At 44.8% G+C, this 17,678-nt stretch overlaps 1 protein-coding gene across 2 annotated transcripts in view; it reads left to right on the top strand.

The window, feature by feature from the left end:
- Positions 1–6,338: 6,338 nt before the first annotated feature.
- LOC104321760 (uncharacterized) overlaps positions 6,339–17,678 on the top strand; it is a 34,649-nt gene continuing 23,309 nt past the window's right edge. Inside the window, exon 1 of one of the 2 annotated variants that reach the window (XM_069794978.1) lies at positions 6,339–6,546. In XM_069794978.1, coding sequence (XP_069651079.1) covers positions 6,469–6,546 — 78 coding nt within the window. In that variant the 5' untranslated portion in view covers positions 6,339–6,468. Of the gene's footprint in view, positions 6,547–6,896; positions 7,187–17,678 lie in introns of those variants that run through there. The other variant, XM_069794979.1, reaches the window with a different exon arrangement.

The raw sequence follows: 17,678 nt of genomic DNA, 5'->3' as shown, positions 1-17,678 counted from the left end.
CTGTGGGCATTACGAAGAGGTAGCCCTCGAGGCGTGATTTGGAAAGGAACATTACTTTATGAACTAATTCAGGAAAAGGACTATTTTGAAGCGCAAATGCATGGATCTGAGACAGGCTAGCAAGCCTAATGATCAGAGATAGGGACTAAATGAGCTCGATCAAGAACGACTGCGTAGTGTGTGCCTCAGCGCAATCTTCTTAGAGACTCTACGGAATCAAACACCTTTTACTGTTCACAGATTCACAAACACAGTCTCAGTAAGAGATCTGCACAGGTATCTGGAAAAAGTATATTTGGATTCAGGGAACGGCAGCCTCCTGCTATTCTGCTGCCTGAGCCAGATGCCCGTACAAGCGGGCAATCCCAGGCTGTGGGTCAGTACCAATGTGAACTGAAGTTTGACTTCCTTGGCTGGATGCACATGTTCGGCATTGAGCTTGTGAACCATATGTGGGGTTTGTATGGGTGAAGGAGAGCTGAGCTGAAAGGGACGTTAACAGAATGAGCCTCTGCTGAGATTTGAGAGGAATCCCAGATAACTTGTGTGTAGGAATGAGTGTTTCAAATTCTTTAGTAGTGACCTTCGCTGGATACTCTTCCACAGAAGATAGTAAGGACAATAAGGTGAGAAAGACTTGAATGCCGAATCTTCCTTCAATCTGTTGCTTTGATTTTCTTTTAAGAATGTAAAAAGTCGGAGTTTGGCCTCCCGCAGTCAACTCAAATTAAGAACTGTTGAATCACTGATGTAGCTGTTCAGTTGGAGTATATGTCTACGTTTGCTTCTTGACTTTGATCCCATCTCTCTAGGACAATTTATTGCTTGGGTAAAGCTCCAAAGTATCTCTTTTTTACTTATTAGTCTGCCACATGGCACCAAGCCCCCCGGCTACAGGAATAACCACTTGTTTAGAGACCACCACCCAAGCATGGTATAAAGCTGCAACAGGCTTAAACAGGCTGCCTGAACGAGAAAGAATTGTTCATACTGAAAGATTTCATCAGTAACAGAAGTTTTAGCACAACAGCAGAATGTCATGGTAGTTGTTTAAAAAGCCAGAAAAGTTGTCAAACACTGACACAAAAAGGCCTTATAAGTGCAGGGATTCCCGTAAATTTGCAGGAGACTCGTTTGTGTAAACTGCAGTCTCTGTCTCCAGCAGAGAAAGAGCCCATGGCTTATCCTAAAGTCTATTCAAGTTCCTCTTGCAGAGCACTCTTTTATTCTTCAGATATAAAAATCAAAAGGTGCCACAACGAGTCCTTTAACCACAGCCAGCCACAGCATTCTTTCATGCTGCAACTAGGCTGCGTGCAGGAGCTGTCGTGCCACCTTCTCTCGAAGTAAGCTCTCTCAGACCTTAATAGGAATTGTCTTTTTCAGGAACCCACAGGACTTTGCCCCTAAAAGGGGAAGGCAAATTTATTTATCTTTGCTCTGACCAAAATAAAAAGGCATATAATGCCAAATTAAAGAGCTGAGCTAACAATTAAAATTAACAGGGAATGACAGACCATTTACAGGGTTACCTATCCAGCAGGGTATTTTTGCAACTTGCTCTGTGTGGGGGAGAATTGCACTAGTGAAAGAGGAAGAGTCAGGTGGGAGAGAAAGGCTCCATACACTGCAGAAGCAGAGGGTGGCACTCTCTGCACAGCAAAAAGCCCTTGCGTGGTGCTTTCCAGTTACAGCTATTACAGCTACAAACATGTTTTTCTAAATATTTCCTTAGCAAAGATCTTGTTCTCTAACCGCTGACAACACTGTGTTCCAATTCCCTGTGCTTATTGCATGTTTTTCTGCTTACATATTTCTACTATTTGGTGTCACTCGGTCTGCAAAAACTTCATTAAAAAAGAAACCTGTGCTAACCACATATAAATGGCTCTTATTACTGGCAGTCTGCAATCGGGCTCAGGCATTCAGCTCTTCTCTCACAGCCACTGAGGACAAAAATAATATTGTATTAAATACACACTGTGGAACTAGAATTCAGGTCTTCAGAAATGTGATTTGTTAAAGATTGCCTTAATATTTTATTTCTCTATTTTATTTACTTATAAATTATATTTATATACATGAAACATTCATACAGCAGTCTACCTAAGCAATTTTTAGTGTGTCTGTTTTAGCATAGATAAATATTTAAAGTGTTACTTTCCTGACTCATTTCTATAAACAGGGGAGACACTCAGATGTAACTGCAGCGTGTCTGATATAACAACGTAGCTTGGAATGGGTTTAATCAACCTCTACTCTACATAAGAGAAGGCTGGGAAAGCATAAAATGCCATGTTGTGTAACCAGAAGGTTTGCAGATAAGAACTCTTGCGTACAGAGAATAAACTAAGATTTAAGGCCTTGTTACTGAAAGTATCTTGCAAATGCCCTCCTCCTGTTTAAAGCTGGATTCACTTTGGTCGCACCAGCTGTTTTGAAGAACAGAAACTGCTAAGAGCTGCATTCATTTCTGTGGGACATTCCACTATACTCTCCCTGGGTAAGGAGGGTTAGTTTTGGTATCGAGATGCCTTACATATTTAAGGAAATTAATTCAGAAAGTTCTCTTTCCATGTATCAGTGTGTGTGAGAGAGTGGTTGGAAATAACTGTTTTTTAGTGGTTTCAAGCTTAGCTTTCCCACAATAAATGATTTTTGCTGCCAGCCTGGAAGCAGTAAGTTTCTACTTCTTTTTTTTTCCTGGAAATGACTTTCCCAGCCTGGGGCTACTGGTTAAGAAAGTGCTGCCATTCCACACACAAGTCCTATCCGCTAACTTCATAAATGTCACTGTTCCACTGAAATGTAGTGCTTGCTTCAGCATTTCAACAGCCCTCAAAATGGCACAGTACAGTAGGTAAGATGGGCCAGTCCTTGGAAGGACTTGCTAAAAGAGCATGGGAAACCTTGAATTTTTCAACAGGGAGCCCAATGTAGAGAACAGGACTTTTACTTAAAGATGTCTCAATGCCTGTGGAAGAGGCTTGGCCTTGTCTGTTCGGGGATGTGCACACTTGCACCTGCATCTCCCCTTCCCGATGCACGGTGGGAATGGGGTACAACTCTGATCTGGGCTGTGTGGCAACTATGGGAGAGGTGGAGCTGTAGAGAGTGTAAGATAGGGAATAAAGAATAGGCTGGAAGCAAAAAGTCTCTTTTACCCTTCTGTCCTTTTTTGATCCTTCCAGTAAATCTATCGCTGGTCTACCTCCAGCTGCCTTGCCTGGCTGTCTAATGGGCAGCTTGGCCAGACACCGTGGGAAGCCAGCTCACCAGCTAGATATTCCCTGGAAGGGGCATTAGAAGCCCTGCTTGCAGGCTCAGTGCACCACTTGGAAGCCTGTCTTCGTGGCCATTACCTTCAGTGGGCAGTTATACATCTTTTGGACCTAGTCTTCCATGCTGCCTGGCATGGGAAATTGTCCGTGCCTGTATGAAGACCCACTGCCTTAATCTTCATAAAAACTGCAGTTTGAAAGGGTCACCAATCTGAGTTGAAAATACTTACGAGCAGACTACTGTAAGTTTGATCCTTAATTCTAGATGCTAAGTCATTGCTAAGCTGTAGTGATGAAGCGTTGTGTGGACAGGTCCTGCTAGCAGAGAGATGCTGAGATAAGGGAACAAAGACATATTGACAGAATTTGCTAGGCCAAAACCAGAGTAAATACAAACATGAGAAATCAGCATGCATTTGTGTCTGTGCTACACACTCAAGGTCTACAGGTTGGAACAGCAGCATAGCCCACACAGCAGCCTATTTGCCTCGAAAGGATTACGGGTGCCTGCACTCAGATGACCCCTGGAAAAGAATCCAAATAACAGGGATGTAAGATCCTTTAAAAAAAAGACCTGCATTGCTAGACTTGGGCATGTTCGCTCTGTTTCGTTTAGATATTTTTATATTATTATTCCAGCCCTGTCCAAGTGAAGAAAAAAATCACTTTTTGAATACCCTTTCCTGCCAGCTAGTCCTTGACTTATGTCCTCAACAACTGTGCATTAACATAAGGAAACAGCACACAGAATCTCTGTATTTACTTCTGTCACACTGAGCCACATGTGGAAAAAAAGTAGATTTCTTGTTTCAGGGATTTTTCAAAGCTTAACATACATTTCTGGTGACATCGCCCTGAGATTTAACTGTGAGTGTTAAGAAAAGCAATGCACTACAGCGCTATGCTACAGAGACCAGACTGCCCTTCAGGCAGAAGCGTTCTGCTTGGAAAAATCTCTTCCCCCTTAAAAAACCCTCCTGCCAGAGATGCCAAGTGTCCTGGGTTATGTGTTTATTCAGAATAGATATAATGTAGTTATATATGTTTTTTCCCTTGACAGGTAACTCAAAGAAATATTACCCAGGAAGAGCAAAATGTAAATTTGAACATGAGCAATCACAGTAAATAACTGACAAGGTCATAGCCTAGGAACATCATTTACACAGATTTTGCCCTGAAAAGAGAAGGGTGAAATAAGGATCGGCCACCCAAAGAATCATTTGCATCTTCTGCCTTCAGTGCAAGAAGTATCAACAACCCAATTAAGCTATCAAGATATTCCTTATGTGCCCTTCCATCGAAGGGCTATTTCTACATGAGCAAATGCAAATTTCCCAGGGAGGCAGCGTGGTCCCAGAGGGCAGCGAGCAGTCAGAGTCCTGTCCCTGATTCCCTCTCAGCCCTGGGCTAATCATGTTGTTACTTTTTCCAGGTGTCCCTGGTTTGTACAATAAAGGATAATGGGCAGCTTCATCTCACAAGTACTGCAAGGATTATGTGGATATCTGTTTCATCTCTTTGGGAGTCAAGCATTATTTTCTATAGACAGGACATCAAACCCACAGAGTAGGTGAATAGCCCTGGATTACACATGAGCTCAGTGTCAGCATGCATTCAGAGCGAGACTGCTGCCTCCGTGCCTGTCCCCAGCCTCTCCCGCTTTCATTACAAAGTATAAACTCAAGACATTACTTCCGATTTACACAATGAAATGACAATATGGAAAGTCAAATACAAAGTACATTCATGCATTTATCAAAAACCCCCACGGTTTTCTTCAACAGCAGTCCTCCAACTTCATGCTTATTATATGCACCCACTTGGACACCAGCTGAAGGTATTATCCAGTTTTTTTCCATTGATTACATTGTCCTCTGAAAACCAGGTTAATCTCTGCTCTTTGGGAAAGAGGAATTCAGGAACTGGGATGCCAGCGCAGCCCAACAGCCTGGCTAGTCCGTTGTCCCTTTTCCAGCAGTGGCCGGCACAAGAATTTTTTGGGAAAGGTGTAAGAAATCCCATCACAACTTGCCGCTTGGCAGATTCCCCTCCCATGCCAGACAGAGCTGGATCTGTGAGGGCTCCTTGTGCTGCTTACGGTGGGGGGGCAACCGAGCTACAAAAAAGCAGCTCCAGCTCCAAGTGTAAAACCACAGTATTTTGTCAAATACTTTTAAAATAGGTTACTGCAACTCTTCCTACAGAAGAGTGAACTGCAGCTAGCAACGTATGTTCGCTGCCACCTGCAAGGACAGAATAATTTTTGGTTGCTGGGGGCTGTGGGGCTGCCTGACACTCATTGCAGCACGTGGTGTGACTGGAGGGGGTAGAGGAGAGGGTCTCATTTGGAAAACCAGGAAACTGCCTCAGAAACGAGGAATGTCCCCTGCCCTCCCGCGGTCTCCAGGCAGGTTCAGTGGCTGCTCTACCCTGACGGCTCGTTTTCGGGCAGCTCCTTCTCTTTGGGCTCCCCAGGGTGCCCAGCCAGGGGTGTTCCTTCCCCGTCCTTTGCTCCGTGCTCAGATGAAGCTGGGGTGACGTTTCCTCCTTGGAGAGACCTGAGCCCTTTCCCTCTTTCCCATTCCCCTGATAATTCACACACACACACACCCCCGACTGGGCTGCAGCCTCTGGCAGGAGACCGGAGCACCGGCCGGTTACGCTGCCCAGGCCAGCTGCCCTCGCCGGTGCCAGGACACCGGTCCCTCCGTCTCCCCACCGCACAGCAGGAGAAACTTTTATTTTTTTTTCCGCGGGACGCCGCTCAAGCCGGCTGCTCGGAGAGGTTGCGCTGCCTCCATCCCCGGCGGTTCCCACGCCCGGAGAGGATACAGCCCTGGGCACCCCGCTCGGCCCCTGCTTGCCACGGGGGGCGTGTGTCTGTGGGCGGGGGGGGGGGGACACACACACGACTCAGACCGGGCACCTCCGCTCCCACCCAGCCCCGGCAGCCCCGCGGCCGGCCGACCCCCTCCTCTCCCGTGGCTCCCCGCCGAGCTCCGCGCCGCAGGTGACCCCCCGGGGGGGAGGGCAGGGGCCGGGAGCGGCCGGGGGAGGGGGCGAGGGGCGGGGAGGCCGGGCTCGGGGGGTCGCTGTCAGCGGCGCCCGCTCGGGGGCACGGCACGGCTCGACAGCGCAAAGCTGCGCTCGGCTCGGCGCGGCTCGGCACGGCGCAGCGCCCCGCGCCATGGGCCGGAGCTTCCCCGGCGCGGGGCTCGTCCTGGCGGCGGCCGCGGCCCTCTGCCTCGGCGGGGCGGGAGGCAAGGTAACCCCCCCCCGTCGGTACCGGGCGCCCGGGCGGCAGCGGGCTCCCCAGCGCGGGGCGGACAGCGGCAAACCCGACGGGGACGGGGTGCCCCGGGGGCTCCCAGCGCGGGGCGGACAGCGGCAAACCCGACGGGGAGGGGGGGGTGCCCCGGGGGCTCCCAGCGCAGCGGGGAGGGAGAGGTGCCGGCGAGTCCCGGGACGGGGGATGCGGCAGAGCTGCCGGGAGTCCCGGGACCGGGAGGAAGGATGCGCCGCGGCCCCCCCCTCCCCGGGGAGGAGGGGTGCGGCGGGGCTGCCCCGGGACAAGGTGGGGGGGGGGGGGGGCTGCCCCTCGGCCCCTGGGTTTGGGGGCGCCTCTTCAGGGCTGGCTGGGGACTCGCCTCGGAGTCCAAAAGGCGCCGGGAGACGCGGTGCTGCCGAGGTCCGGCCCCCGATCCCCCTCTCCGCTTCCATACTGCCAGACCCGAAACCCGGTGCAAGCCCCGGTGGAAACCCACTGAAGAGCATTTCCAGCGGAAATCAGAGCACTCGCCCAAAAGCGTCCCTAACAAGGGGTGGCCTGGCATACGGAGCCGAAACAAACCACCTTGTGCTGTATTGCTGTCCCCATTGCACCTCCTCTGTAGTCGGGAGAGCAGGTAAACAGTGCAAATGACAGCTACGGCTCTCGGGGCAGGGATCTTGGCGTAGGCTGGGAGCCACTGGGTGAGCACTGGGGGAACCAGAGCGGTGCTGGAAAGGCAGACGAGGAAGCACAGAGTACCCCGCAACTAGGAGCAGCTGCAGAGCAAACAGTTGTTCTGTGCTTTGGGAAGGGTAAGCAGTCCTCGTCCCGCTGAAGTGAGCGGGACTTTGCCTGTGGACCCCGACAGGAGCAAGATTTGATGCTTCTGGTAGAGATTCTCAGCTCTATAAAACACGAGCCACTACGCTATAAGAAAATAATATTCCATACATTTATGTCTTTTGTTACGTACGTGTATGTAAAGAAAAAAAGGCGGGGGGTTGCTTTCCCTGGTGGAAAACAGCATGGTAATTCTGCCTGATACACCAACTCCCTGCCACAGCACATAAGAACACAGCTCCGACTTTGTGGTTGAAACGAAGATGCTTTATCTCACTCTGGTATCCTAGTGAAGATAGCTACAGTGAGAACTTCTTAATTAAGCCACATTTCTGGCACTGAAGTACTAAGTATTAACTTTACAAAGGTGCACACTTAAATCTATTGAATTGTACGGTTGTGGGGTTTTGTCTTTTGTTTCTCTTTCAACTCAGAATTGCTTTGCAGAACCTGCAAGCTTATCCTCATCCAGCTGCATACTTCTCTTATTAAACTACATAACTTGCTTGCTGCCCTGAGCTATTGCATCCTTCCTGTGCTAGTTTTGTTCTAACTTTGCCTGTACAGTCATGAGAAGGACCACGTATTAGCTGTGTGGTGTGAGTGGCAATGGTGGGACACTGAATGCACCAGCAAGCTGTATGATTTTTGCTTGATTTTCTTCTGTGTTTCCTAGCCAACTTCTGTTGTTCTCTTAACTCTGAAATCAGGACTGTTTGATTTCCCATCAGGCAGTATCTGAACTAAAGTATTGACCAACAGCACTATAGAAAAGAAACTGCCCCCTTAGTGAAGAAGCAACAACCTCCCGCATACTTTCCCAGACTTGACTTCTTGCTGTGTCAATTATTCTTTTGATCACATGTTGTCTACAGTCTCTTAACATACCGGACAATTTCTTTTGCAGAATGAAACTTAGGCATTTTCTATTGCTTATCTTCCTGAATGTGATAGTGAAATCTGTGCAAACAGACGTGTGTGTACATCTCTTGCTGCCTGGTTTTGTTATTTTTTTGAGTAAGTTGCACTTGCTCTTCACTCATCAAGGACTGCACTATGCTGCGTAGGCTTCATTATTTTTATCTTTTTTGGCTACATTCTGATAGTGTTGCTATGCTAGTAAAAAGATACACATCCCACTCTATAAGTTGGTGGTTCAAATGTAGTTCAATTTAGCAGTTGGAAGAAGGTATTCAAAGATTTATGGGAAATGAATTGTCTTCTGGCTTAGAGTTAACAATGTAAAAACATAACAGAAACTTCCTTGGCAAGGGCAGAGTTTGCATGAGGTATAGGAAAATGAACTGTTCTTTTCATCCAGGAAGGTGGTCTCTGCCACTCAGAGTTGAGGAAGTTTGGGATGCTGTGAGGTAGCGTGCATGTTTGAAACATGTTTTGTGGCAAAGTAGAGCTCTCTCTGGAATCCTTCACTGAGCACTACAGCAGTATAAAAATAGGAGTTAGATCAAATGAAAGAAAATTGGAAGATAAGGTGTATGATGTTTCCTCCTGCGTGTCTGTATCAGATGGAACAAGATGTGCAGATAAGTGGCTTGTTTATCCCGAAGGAAGAATGTAAGCCTGATGAAAGAATAACATAGTCAAAATTATGTCTCTGTATGTCCATAAAATATTATCTGTTTAATCAACTCCCTATGGAGGAGGTGTCTATGCCAGTGCCATCCTTCATCTGGTGATCTTCACTTGCTGGCTTAAAGAAAAAATCAAGTTTTTCTTGTTCCTTTTAAGAGAAGAAATCTTAGCGATCCTAGACCCTCTAGTGAAAGTCTTAGTCCTGCTCCCAGTGAGGGCTATGGCAAAATTCCCGCTGGTTTCAGAGGGAGCAGGATCCTTCCCAAGATCAGTGAAGGATTAAAAAAAAAATCAACTACTAAAATATGCACCTCAATTAGCAAAGAATGTGGCCTGATTAGTAAAGTGTATGAAATTTCAGCTATTAAATTCTACGGCCCTGATCAACAAAGCACGCTGCACAATTGGCAATGTATCCAGAATCTCAACTACCGTACTAGTCTCCTGCCAGATCGACCAAGCATGCAGCTGAATCAGTAAATTATGCAACTGGAGCAGCAAAATATGCACTTCTGATTGGGGGGGGGGGAGGATATGGAAATTCTCAAATGTTTTAAGTTGACACACAATAGGTCTGTTTGTGGTCAGCCTCTGCCTTAAGAAAAGTAGAGGCAAAATATATAAGTTTTATCAAGTCCTTCCAGACAATTGCTGGACTGGAAAAGTACATCACTCAAACGGCTCAGCGCCTGCTAGCAGCAGCCCCATTCTTTACCAGATGTACTGCACATCTGGTTCCAATCCCAGCTGCTGCCAGGTGTGGGGGTTATTTTAGTAACACTTTAATGGGATGTTTAGGTCCAGGTAGCTTTTGCTTTATAGGTTACTGTAAAGCACTGTATATGCACACCAGGCTGTCTTTCTGTCTCAAGAAACGAAGCCAGTCAAGACAAATAAGGCACCTTCAAAGAATCTGAAAGTTTTGTTCGCAATGAGCTTAATATCTATTCACCTCTCCGCTGTTTGTGAAAGTACTCGTTCTTTAGGAGTAGAGAAATGATAGGTCTTTCCTATTTCTTTATATCTTGATTAATTACTGTAGCTGCATCCTATTGTGTTTACAGTGTACCTTGGCAGATATTTACTCTGTATGTTCAGCCAGTTTGGGGAGCAGCTATATTCATGTATTCTGAAGCAGTAGAGCTGTTTTTTTCCCTAGCTTGTGTGTATGTGCTTTAAAAATCCAGCCACAGTAACCGGTTCTGATCTTCAGGAGTTGTTTTTTTCTTTAAATTATTATTTTTGTTTTATAGAAGACCTGCAGGTTGTCCTATTTTAATAAAGATGCAGTTTCAGGATTTCTAGAAACTGCTTTTTTTTATGTCTGGAATTAAACTGTGCTACACTGCCTGTGCTCAAGGAAGGCATGAGAATTGCTTTGTTTTATTGCACTGTTCAGTTTAGTACCCAGAAGTCTGAAACATTATTTGAGTCTAAGAAATATCTGGACTTGTTTTTCGTTTGTTTGTTTTTTTTTTTTTAATCCACTACAGTTGGTACATAAAACTGGCTTGCACTGAACTTCTTATTTACCAAATTTCTGTCTCATTTCCAGGTCAGTTCAATGAATGATCCTGTTTAGCTCTTTTTCCTGTTTAAAATATTTCCTACTGAGTCCAGAGCTGTGCCCTTAAAACATAATTGATTTGGGTCATTGAACCTTTATTTTTCATGCGTGTTAGTTTGCATCCCGCCACTGGTCTGACTGGTATTTCAATTAGAAAAATGCAGGCGGATTTCTCCTAGAGGCTAAAGTTCACGTGGAGTCTCTGGCGAAATAAGATCCTGGAGTACGTATCCCTGGAACTGGGCAATGATTTGTAACTTTTTTTTAATTCTCTGTCTGGCCAGAATGTTGTAAATCTGGCGCTCTCTTGTTAGCTTCACGCTAAGCAGCAATAATGTCCACAGTGTTTTAGTCCTGATAATTCTAATTACTGAAGCACTGAAGAAGCTGAAAGCTGAGAAGATGGATGAGGCTGGCCTCAAGTCCTGCATAGCACATGGGACTCTCTCTTTGTAGAGCTGAACCATAATTCTCTTGTTTGCCAAGGCCAGCAATGGAAGCAGCAGCCAAGGTAAGAGAAGTAAGCCAGTGGCAGAAGATTGCTGGAATGATGCAGGTAATCTTCATGTGGAAGGAGCTAAAAGAGTGCAGTACCACTAGAGATGCCAACCATCCTTCGGATGAAAACGCTGAAGTCATTTTTGTTTCTTTACTACCTAAGTAGGTTGAAGCAAACAGTCCTGTTGCACTGGTTTAAAAAGACCCAGCAAACAAACTTTCCTGGGGTAACCAACAAACAATTACTATTCTCCCCATCTGCTTCTTTGCGTGACAGACCAGGAACGGTGATAAAATGTTCAAGTCTCTCTTTTCCTGCCTCCCTTTTTTCTTAAAAAAAAAAAAAAAAAAAGAACTCATGGCATGTTTGGTACCAGAGAGTGGCTACCCAGCAGTAGTGTAGCTAGACTAGGTCTGGTATGGCAACTCTTCCCATTACACACTATTATTATTACAAGGTCAGTCTATGCACTGGTATGTCAGGTCTATAAAGAATAAATATTCAACTTGGTGTTTAGATACTTCCTTGAGTATGGGAAGTACTAAAGAGAAAAATAATCCTCTTTTACTTGTATAAATCCATAGCAGGAGGAGGGTGGAGTAGGTACAGGGCACTATAGGGTCTTGCATTAGTATGTGGAACAATTATACAGCAGAAGGGAAAAGCCTTACTGGCAGCCTTAGTTTTCCAACTCAATGTAGGAACATTATAATTCCTCTTACAAGGTCTCAGCACCAAATGGCTTTATGGTTCATTTTGAATATCCTTACTCATGTCGTTGCCAATGAAAAGGACATTCCAGTTTTGAGAGGAGAAAAGGCTAATTTGCCTATATTTCCTTTCTAGAATTCTTGGGGCCCTCCTAGAGCTCACAGAAGTCATCTGGGACTTCAGGAGGATTTAAATGAGGCCATAAGTACTGCTGGCTTGGATTAGTAATGATGTACATTGAGGACAACATCTGTATTTGGGTTTGGGTGGAGTCCTTTAATGGTAGAAGACTTTTGGTAATACTTTTACAGCACCTTTCATCAGAGGATTTCAGAGTTTCACAAATACCTAATTACAGAAACTATTAAATTATGTGAAATCCTTGGTCCTGGGGGAGCATAGGCAGCACCATTATGCTTCAATATGAAGCAGGGGTGGGTGGTGTTCAAAGTGGCAAAACAAAAGCAAATTTGCCACATGCAAGCCATAACCTGCTGTGCTATCTCATTTTCATCCAGTATTTTATTCTTCTCATTTCTTTATATTAGCAGCCAGGTTGCAACATCAAACCAGCTAAACAAAATGGGCTGGTACAAGCTTCCATTCAGAACTACTGTCAGCTCTGAAGAAGGGACTTTTGGAAGTTCACTGATCTCTTACTGATGTGTTTCCGTAGTGTTTGTGTTTCGTTATTCTGTTAAGGAGTAGCAGGACTGTAGCGAGGGTCAGGTGTCAAGGATGCCAACAAGGACAGCTTCCTGAATACAGGAGATCTGGGCTGAAATGCCTCTGACAGTCCAGCCTGATCCAAATCCAAGAAAGTTGGTTGCTCAGCCTTTCCAAAGAGGGTGTGCCTGCTCTGTACTGTACTTAATTTGGGAATAGCACCGGGAGACCTAATCCACTTGTTCTACCTAAATCCAGCCCTCTCCTCGTCTTGGTTAGTAAATATTCCACTGTTTTGTATGACTTTAAGTTTTTATTAAAGGGATTTTTTTTTTTTTTTCTGGATTTGACTTAAAATGTGGAGCCTGTACTGTTAGAACTGAGGCTTGAAGCCCAGGCTGCCCATCCCCTCATCTTCCTGCCTGTGTTATAGATCTGCATGGGTGGGCAGTTCAGGTGAATCTGAGACCTCGCTATTTGAATACAAGGGCCCCAAGGAGTTCTCATCAAGACTAACTTTAAATGCAAGCTTAGCAGGCTGAACACTTTGATTTGCCTCTAAAATCAACAGTAACTTATTCCAGGTTTCCTGGTTGAAACTTGAATGGGGAAGAAGAAAGGATGTCTGCAAAGCAGATTTATTTGGAAAAATAAACTGCTCACTGGTTGGGACCCTGTAACAACAAACCCAGTGCTTAGTTCTTCCTCTGACTGCAGTATCTGTGATACTTTTTTCTGCTTTCTCCCACACCCTCCCTGCTGTGCCCTCATGGTCTCTCCTTATGTGTAGGCAGTAAAGTAAAATTTACAAGCATCCTGCTCTCTGAAATCCTGGCAAAGGTGGAGTCTTGGAAATTTCCCTTTGCAGAGTGCACAAGAGGAGACTAATCCTGGAACAACAAGGTGGGGAAAAGTGCTACTGTTTGTATACCATCCAAAACTAAGGGTATGCGTTCAGACCGTAACAGGCCTCTGAATGGCCAGCCTCAGCTGTAGCAATGGCTCATTTAGAAGCCTAGTTAAAAATATCGCATGAAAGAGAGAGGGTTTTTCTTTGTTTGCTTTTTAAGGATCCTTATCCATGTCTTCTGCATAAGCCCTCTCACCTGCTAGTGACATTTAGTGAAACAACGACCCGGTTCCCAAAGAGTTGCAGTGACAACTCTGCGGCATGCTAGTAGCGATACAGGATATTTGCAGGTTTTGGCTTTCACACGTGGAATGTTTCCCTCTCCATGTGTTTGTACAATAGACTTCCAACATGTGAAACATCTGAAGTGTCTGGATGAAACAATAGGGTCATGCAGCTGGAAATCCAAGCACAAACAGCTTGCTTTTTTGCAAGGCCAGTTTACACGTATACATGTGTGTTTTGCTTGCTTTTAAAGATCCAAATTTATTTCCTGGGAAGTGGCCAGCAAAATTTGCATGGGATTGCCTTTCAGTTCCCCTTTCTCCTGTTTCTGGTACTTTCAAAACAAAACAAAGTGGTTTGGGGCACCTAAGCTGCATATGGATTTCATTATTTAAATCTCCCCCATGTATTTGGGATGTTTTATATATTTTTATATATATATATATATATAAAGTTAATTTGGGAACACTAGTTTTACAGATTCCTATGAACATACATAACTTGCTAAATGGACTTTTATACTGAACGCTACAAGCAAACTTTACTGCAGTGCTATAGCTTTTGTTTTGTTATATATTTCATCTGGTTACCAAGCAGTTCAAACAATCTGACCATGTTTTATACTCTTTAATTTGAGCTGCTTTGGCCTGTTCAATTTATAGAAAATGAAAACCAGATTGATCTTCTGGAAACTCCCTCATCACTCCTGTTAGTTCCCACCAACCCTATCGTTTACTGTTAATTTTTTCTATGGTGTGTTGTGTACACTTTGTTAATGAGAACTTGCTCTAGTAGAAAAAAGACCTATGCTGACCTATTAAAACCCTGAAGCAAATGGCCGTGGCATCTTGAACTCTTCATTACACTGCCTTACTTTTATTTACGATGGTCCCATCATATTAATGATTATTTGCCTGAGGAGACACTCTAAATGATGCCTTTGTTTCCCTTTCTAAAGCTTTACATTTTTTTGTATGTTCGAATGAGGGTATTTGCTGAAAAAAAAACCCCAAACAACAAAAAAACCCCCAAGACCCCAAACCCCAAAAAACTAGAACAGAGATAGCAGCTTTGTATAGATGTAGGATCTTATTTGATATGGCATCTTGCATCTTTGTTGGAGAATCTCTATTTGTCTGTTGAGTGTCCAGTCACAGGAGTTAGCTCTTTTTTTTTTGTTTTTCCCTGCAAGGATTAGTAGTCTGGAAAGTCCACAAGAAAAAGCTGGTTGTTGATATGAATTCTGGCACTCCCTGGTGGATGTTGTCTTAGATACGTTGTATGCTTCCTTAGCCATAAAAGCTAATGTTGGGATGAAAGGGGAAAACCAATGTTCAGACTGCTCTCATAATGACATGCCTCACTTGCATTTGTTGCATGAACATAGCACAATAAATTTATGAGATACTAATGACAGGTTTCTGCTTAAAATAGTTCTACTTTATGAGTGTAATAGTTACAGTCCCCAAGGGAACACTGCCTAGTCAAGTGGGTCTTTCCAAGCACTGGATTTGCATGTTTTAAATAGATTTTTCAAATCATTTCATAGAAAAACAATCTGGCTTTTGTCCCTTTCAGACCAAGATGAGAAGGAGGAAATTAATATTGCAATGTGGGGCTGCAGTGAAGGATGAAGAAGAGTTCAGAATAAGACCTCGTACTTAGTTTCTAGTAAAAGCACTTGGATGTAAGTGCATCAATGAAATTAAAGAAAAAATTGGATATGTCCTATGCCTTGGCCTAGGTGTCTTCCAGAGCATTTCTATCTGTATTTTACACTCCTACCAATATTTTATCCACTTCATGAGCATGTCTACACCTTGGCATACAGCAATTACTGAATAATCAGTGAATGCCAGGGTTACTCCTGTGGTGGGTGGTAACTTCAACTTGGGAAACTGTCAGGTAGCAAAACCCCATAAACTGCCAGGCTGCTGCCAAGCCCAGAGAAAAACTATTCATCATAAGAATTTCTAGCCTTAGAAATCTAAATCAAAGAAAGAACTGGATAAGGAGAGAGAACTCTGCTTAGCCAGATTTACATAGCTGTAACGTGCAAGACATCTTGTAGGTGAATACAACTCAATCTTAATTAAAGAACTGAAAGGGGAGAAGTAAAACTTCTGCCTATATATGATATGGGGAAAAAGAGCAACAATGGTTTTATTGTCTTTTCAATATCCTGAGATTTCACCTACGAACATTTAGGTAGCTGAGTTAGCCAGGAAGCCTCCTCAAGTCCCACCTTCACTGAGAGGGAGAAATACTCTTTCAGAGGGCTGTTAAGACGATCTCTTAACTCCTGCTTTGAATTTCCCTCTGCAGGAAACAACTCTGGGTTTTGTTTGCAGAGAGACAAGCCAAATTAGCCTGCAAAGTCCCGCACCCAGAGCTGGGTGATCTTCATTCATGGCCTCACATAGGAATCTTGCATCAGGTACTCAAAATATCTGCAGCTACTGCAGAAAATTCTGCCCATTGCTCTTAACTACAGAGTAGGTTGGCATTTCTGGCTTAGTAAGGATAAACTGCTTTTGCGTCTCACCTGAACCTCCCCAAAACAGCAGAGCACGAGACTGCCTTTCCTCTGGTTGCTCCGACGGCAAGTACAAAATGTCAAGTTACAAAGTCTGCCCAGGCTGCATATACTGGTGATCATGCTATGGAAAGCTGTGCTGTTCCACGGGTGATTGTTCAGAAAACAGCCCCTGTTTGTGTCTCTGAGAACAAGCATTTTTTTGTAAGGAGAAAAAGGCGTTGCATCTCTGGAGTCAAATGAGAAGGTCTGTTGTTCTCCACAGAAACTGGAGTGTGTCACTGTGCCTGGTGGTTGTCAGAGTGCCCCTGTTTGTTTTTATGTGATTTTCCTTTTCTCCACCTCCTGTTCTCAGAGAGGATCAAGGAGGAGGGATGGTGACCTCATGGTGCAATTATGCAATCTGCTTGAGGCCAGGTATCAAAATACACTGCAGCTGTGAAGCTGGGACCTTGCTGTGGCTGGGGGGCCCAGGCCTCCTGGCTCTAATGAGATCACTGACCTTCTCCTGCCTCTTCTTCTGCAGCTGCTTTGATTCACAGAGATTTGTTGTGGCAATGGCCCGCCTAACGGTTTGGCAGGCTGCCGTAGGAAATGCTGCATCTACAGGCAGGCGCTCGGAGCTGGTGAGGATATCCTGGGCTCTGCCAGCCTCTTGCCATCCTGACAGAACCTACTTGCCTTCGTCCAAGGGTAATGCAAACATTACCATCCTCCCTGATTAATTTTTTTTTCCTAAGAAGCGAGGAGAAGGTTGTCTGTTCTCTGCTGAAATAAAGCAGCACCTTCCAAGCAATCTTGTTGTGACGCTTGAGCTCAGGGCTCAGCTGCAGCAAAGTCACATATGGGAAAAATAAGAGAAAATAGCATGCCTACAGTCTGAGGCATATTTGGGCCTCCAAGTCCTGAAGTCTCATTCTGACTTTGCATTCTTTGCTCTAACTGCTGCGCTGCATTCCTGCTTCCCTCCTTTACTCTTCTAACAATATTTTTATTTTCCTTGTCTCCTGCAGCAACAGGCTTTCATAGTCCCCTTCCCTTCCTACCTGCGTATTTGTTCTCTTCAAATGTCCTGTAAACCATTAAAAACAATAGAAAAGTTGGTGATAGGTGTGAAAACAGGGCCCTGTGAAGCTGTCTGATGTGTGCCAAGAAGGAATATAAGACAAGTCGGGTTCTTTCCTGAAAATGGGATTTGCAGAGTGGAAATGTCACATCCATAATCACTTTTATGTGGTGGAACTGCTGCTACCCACCACTGAAATAACAGAGCGTCTCTGAAAAAAATGCAGTTTTGGTTTTGCTTAAATCCAGCAGGTTGCACTCACTTCAAGAAATATTAGACCCTTGTTGAAAAACCTGAGCGCAACCGCTCTGATACCATAAATGTATTAAAAGCAAATGTATGCTCGGCCCAGTTTCAGAGTCCCACATCTGAACTCTGTTCAGTGCTTGTTTATATGAATTTTCTCCGGGAGCAAGGAGAGAATATGACGTGCGTATGCAGGTATAGAGGTTGTGTTGAGATGGGGTTATTGGGAGGGCGAGGGAGACCCCGTAGTAAGCAGGATACTCTCCT

The sequence above is a fragment of the Haliaeetus albicilla genome, chromosome 10 (genome assembly GCF_947461875.1).
Source record: "Haliaeetus albicilla chromosome 10, bHalAlb1.1, whole genome shotgun sequence".
In the NCBI taxonomy this organism is placed as follows: Eukaryota; Metazoa; Chordata; class Aves; order Accipitriformes; family Accipitridae; genus Haliaeetus; species Haliaeetus albicilla.
The sequence above is the reverse complement of the archived record's forward strand: the minus strand, read 5'-3'. Positions and strand labels throughout refer to the sequence as shown.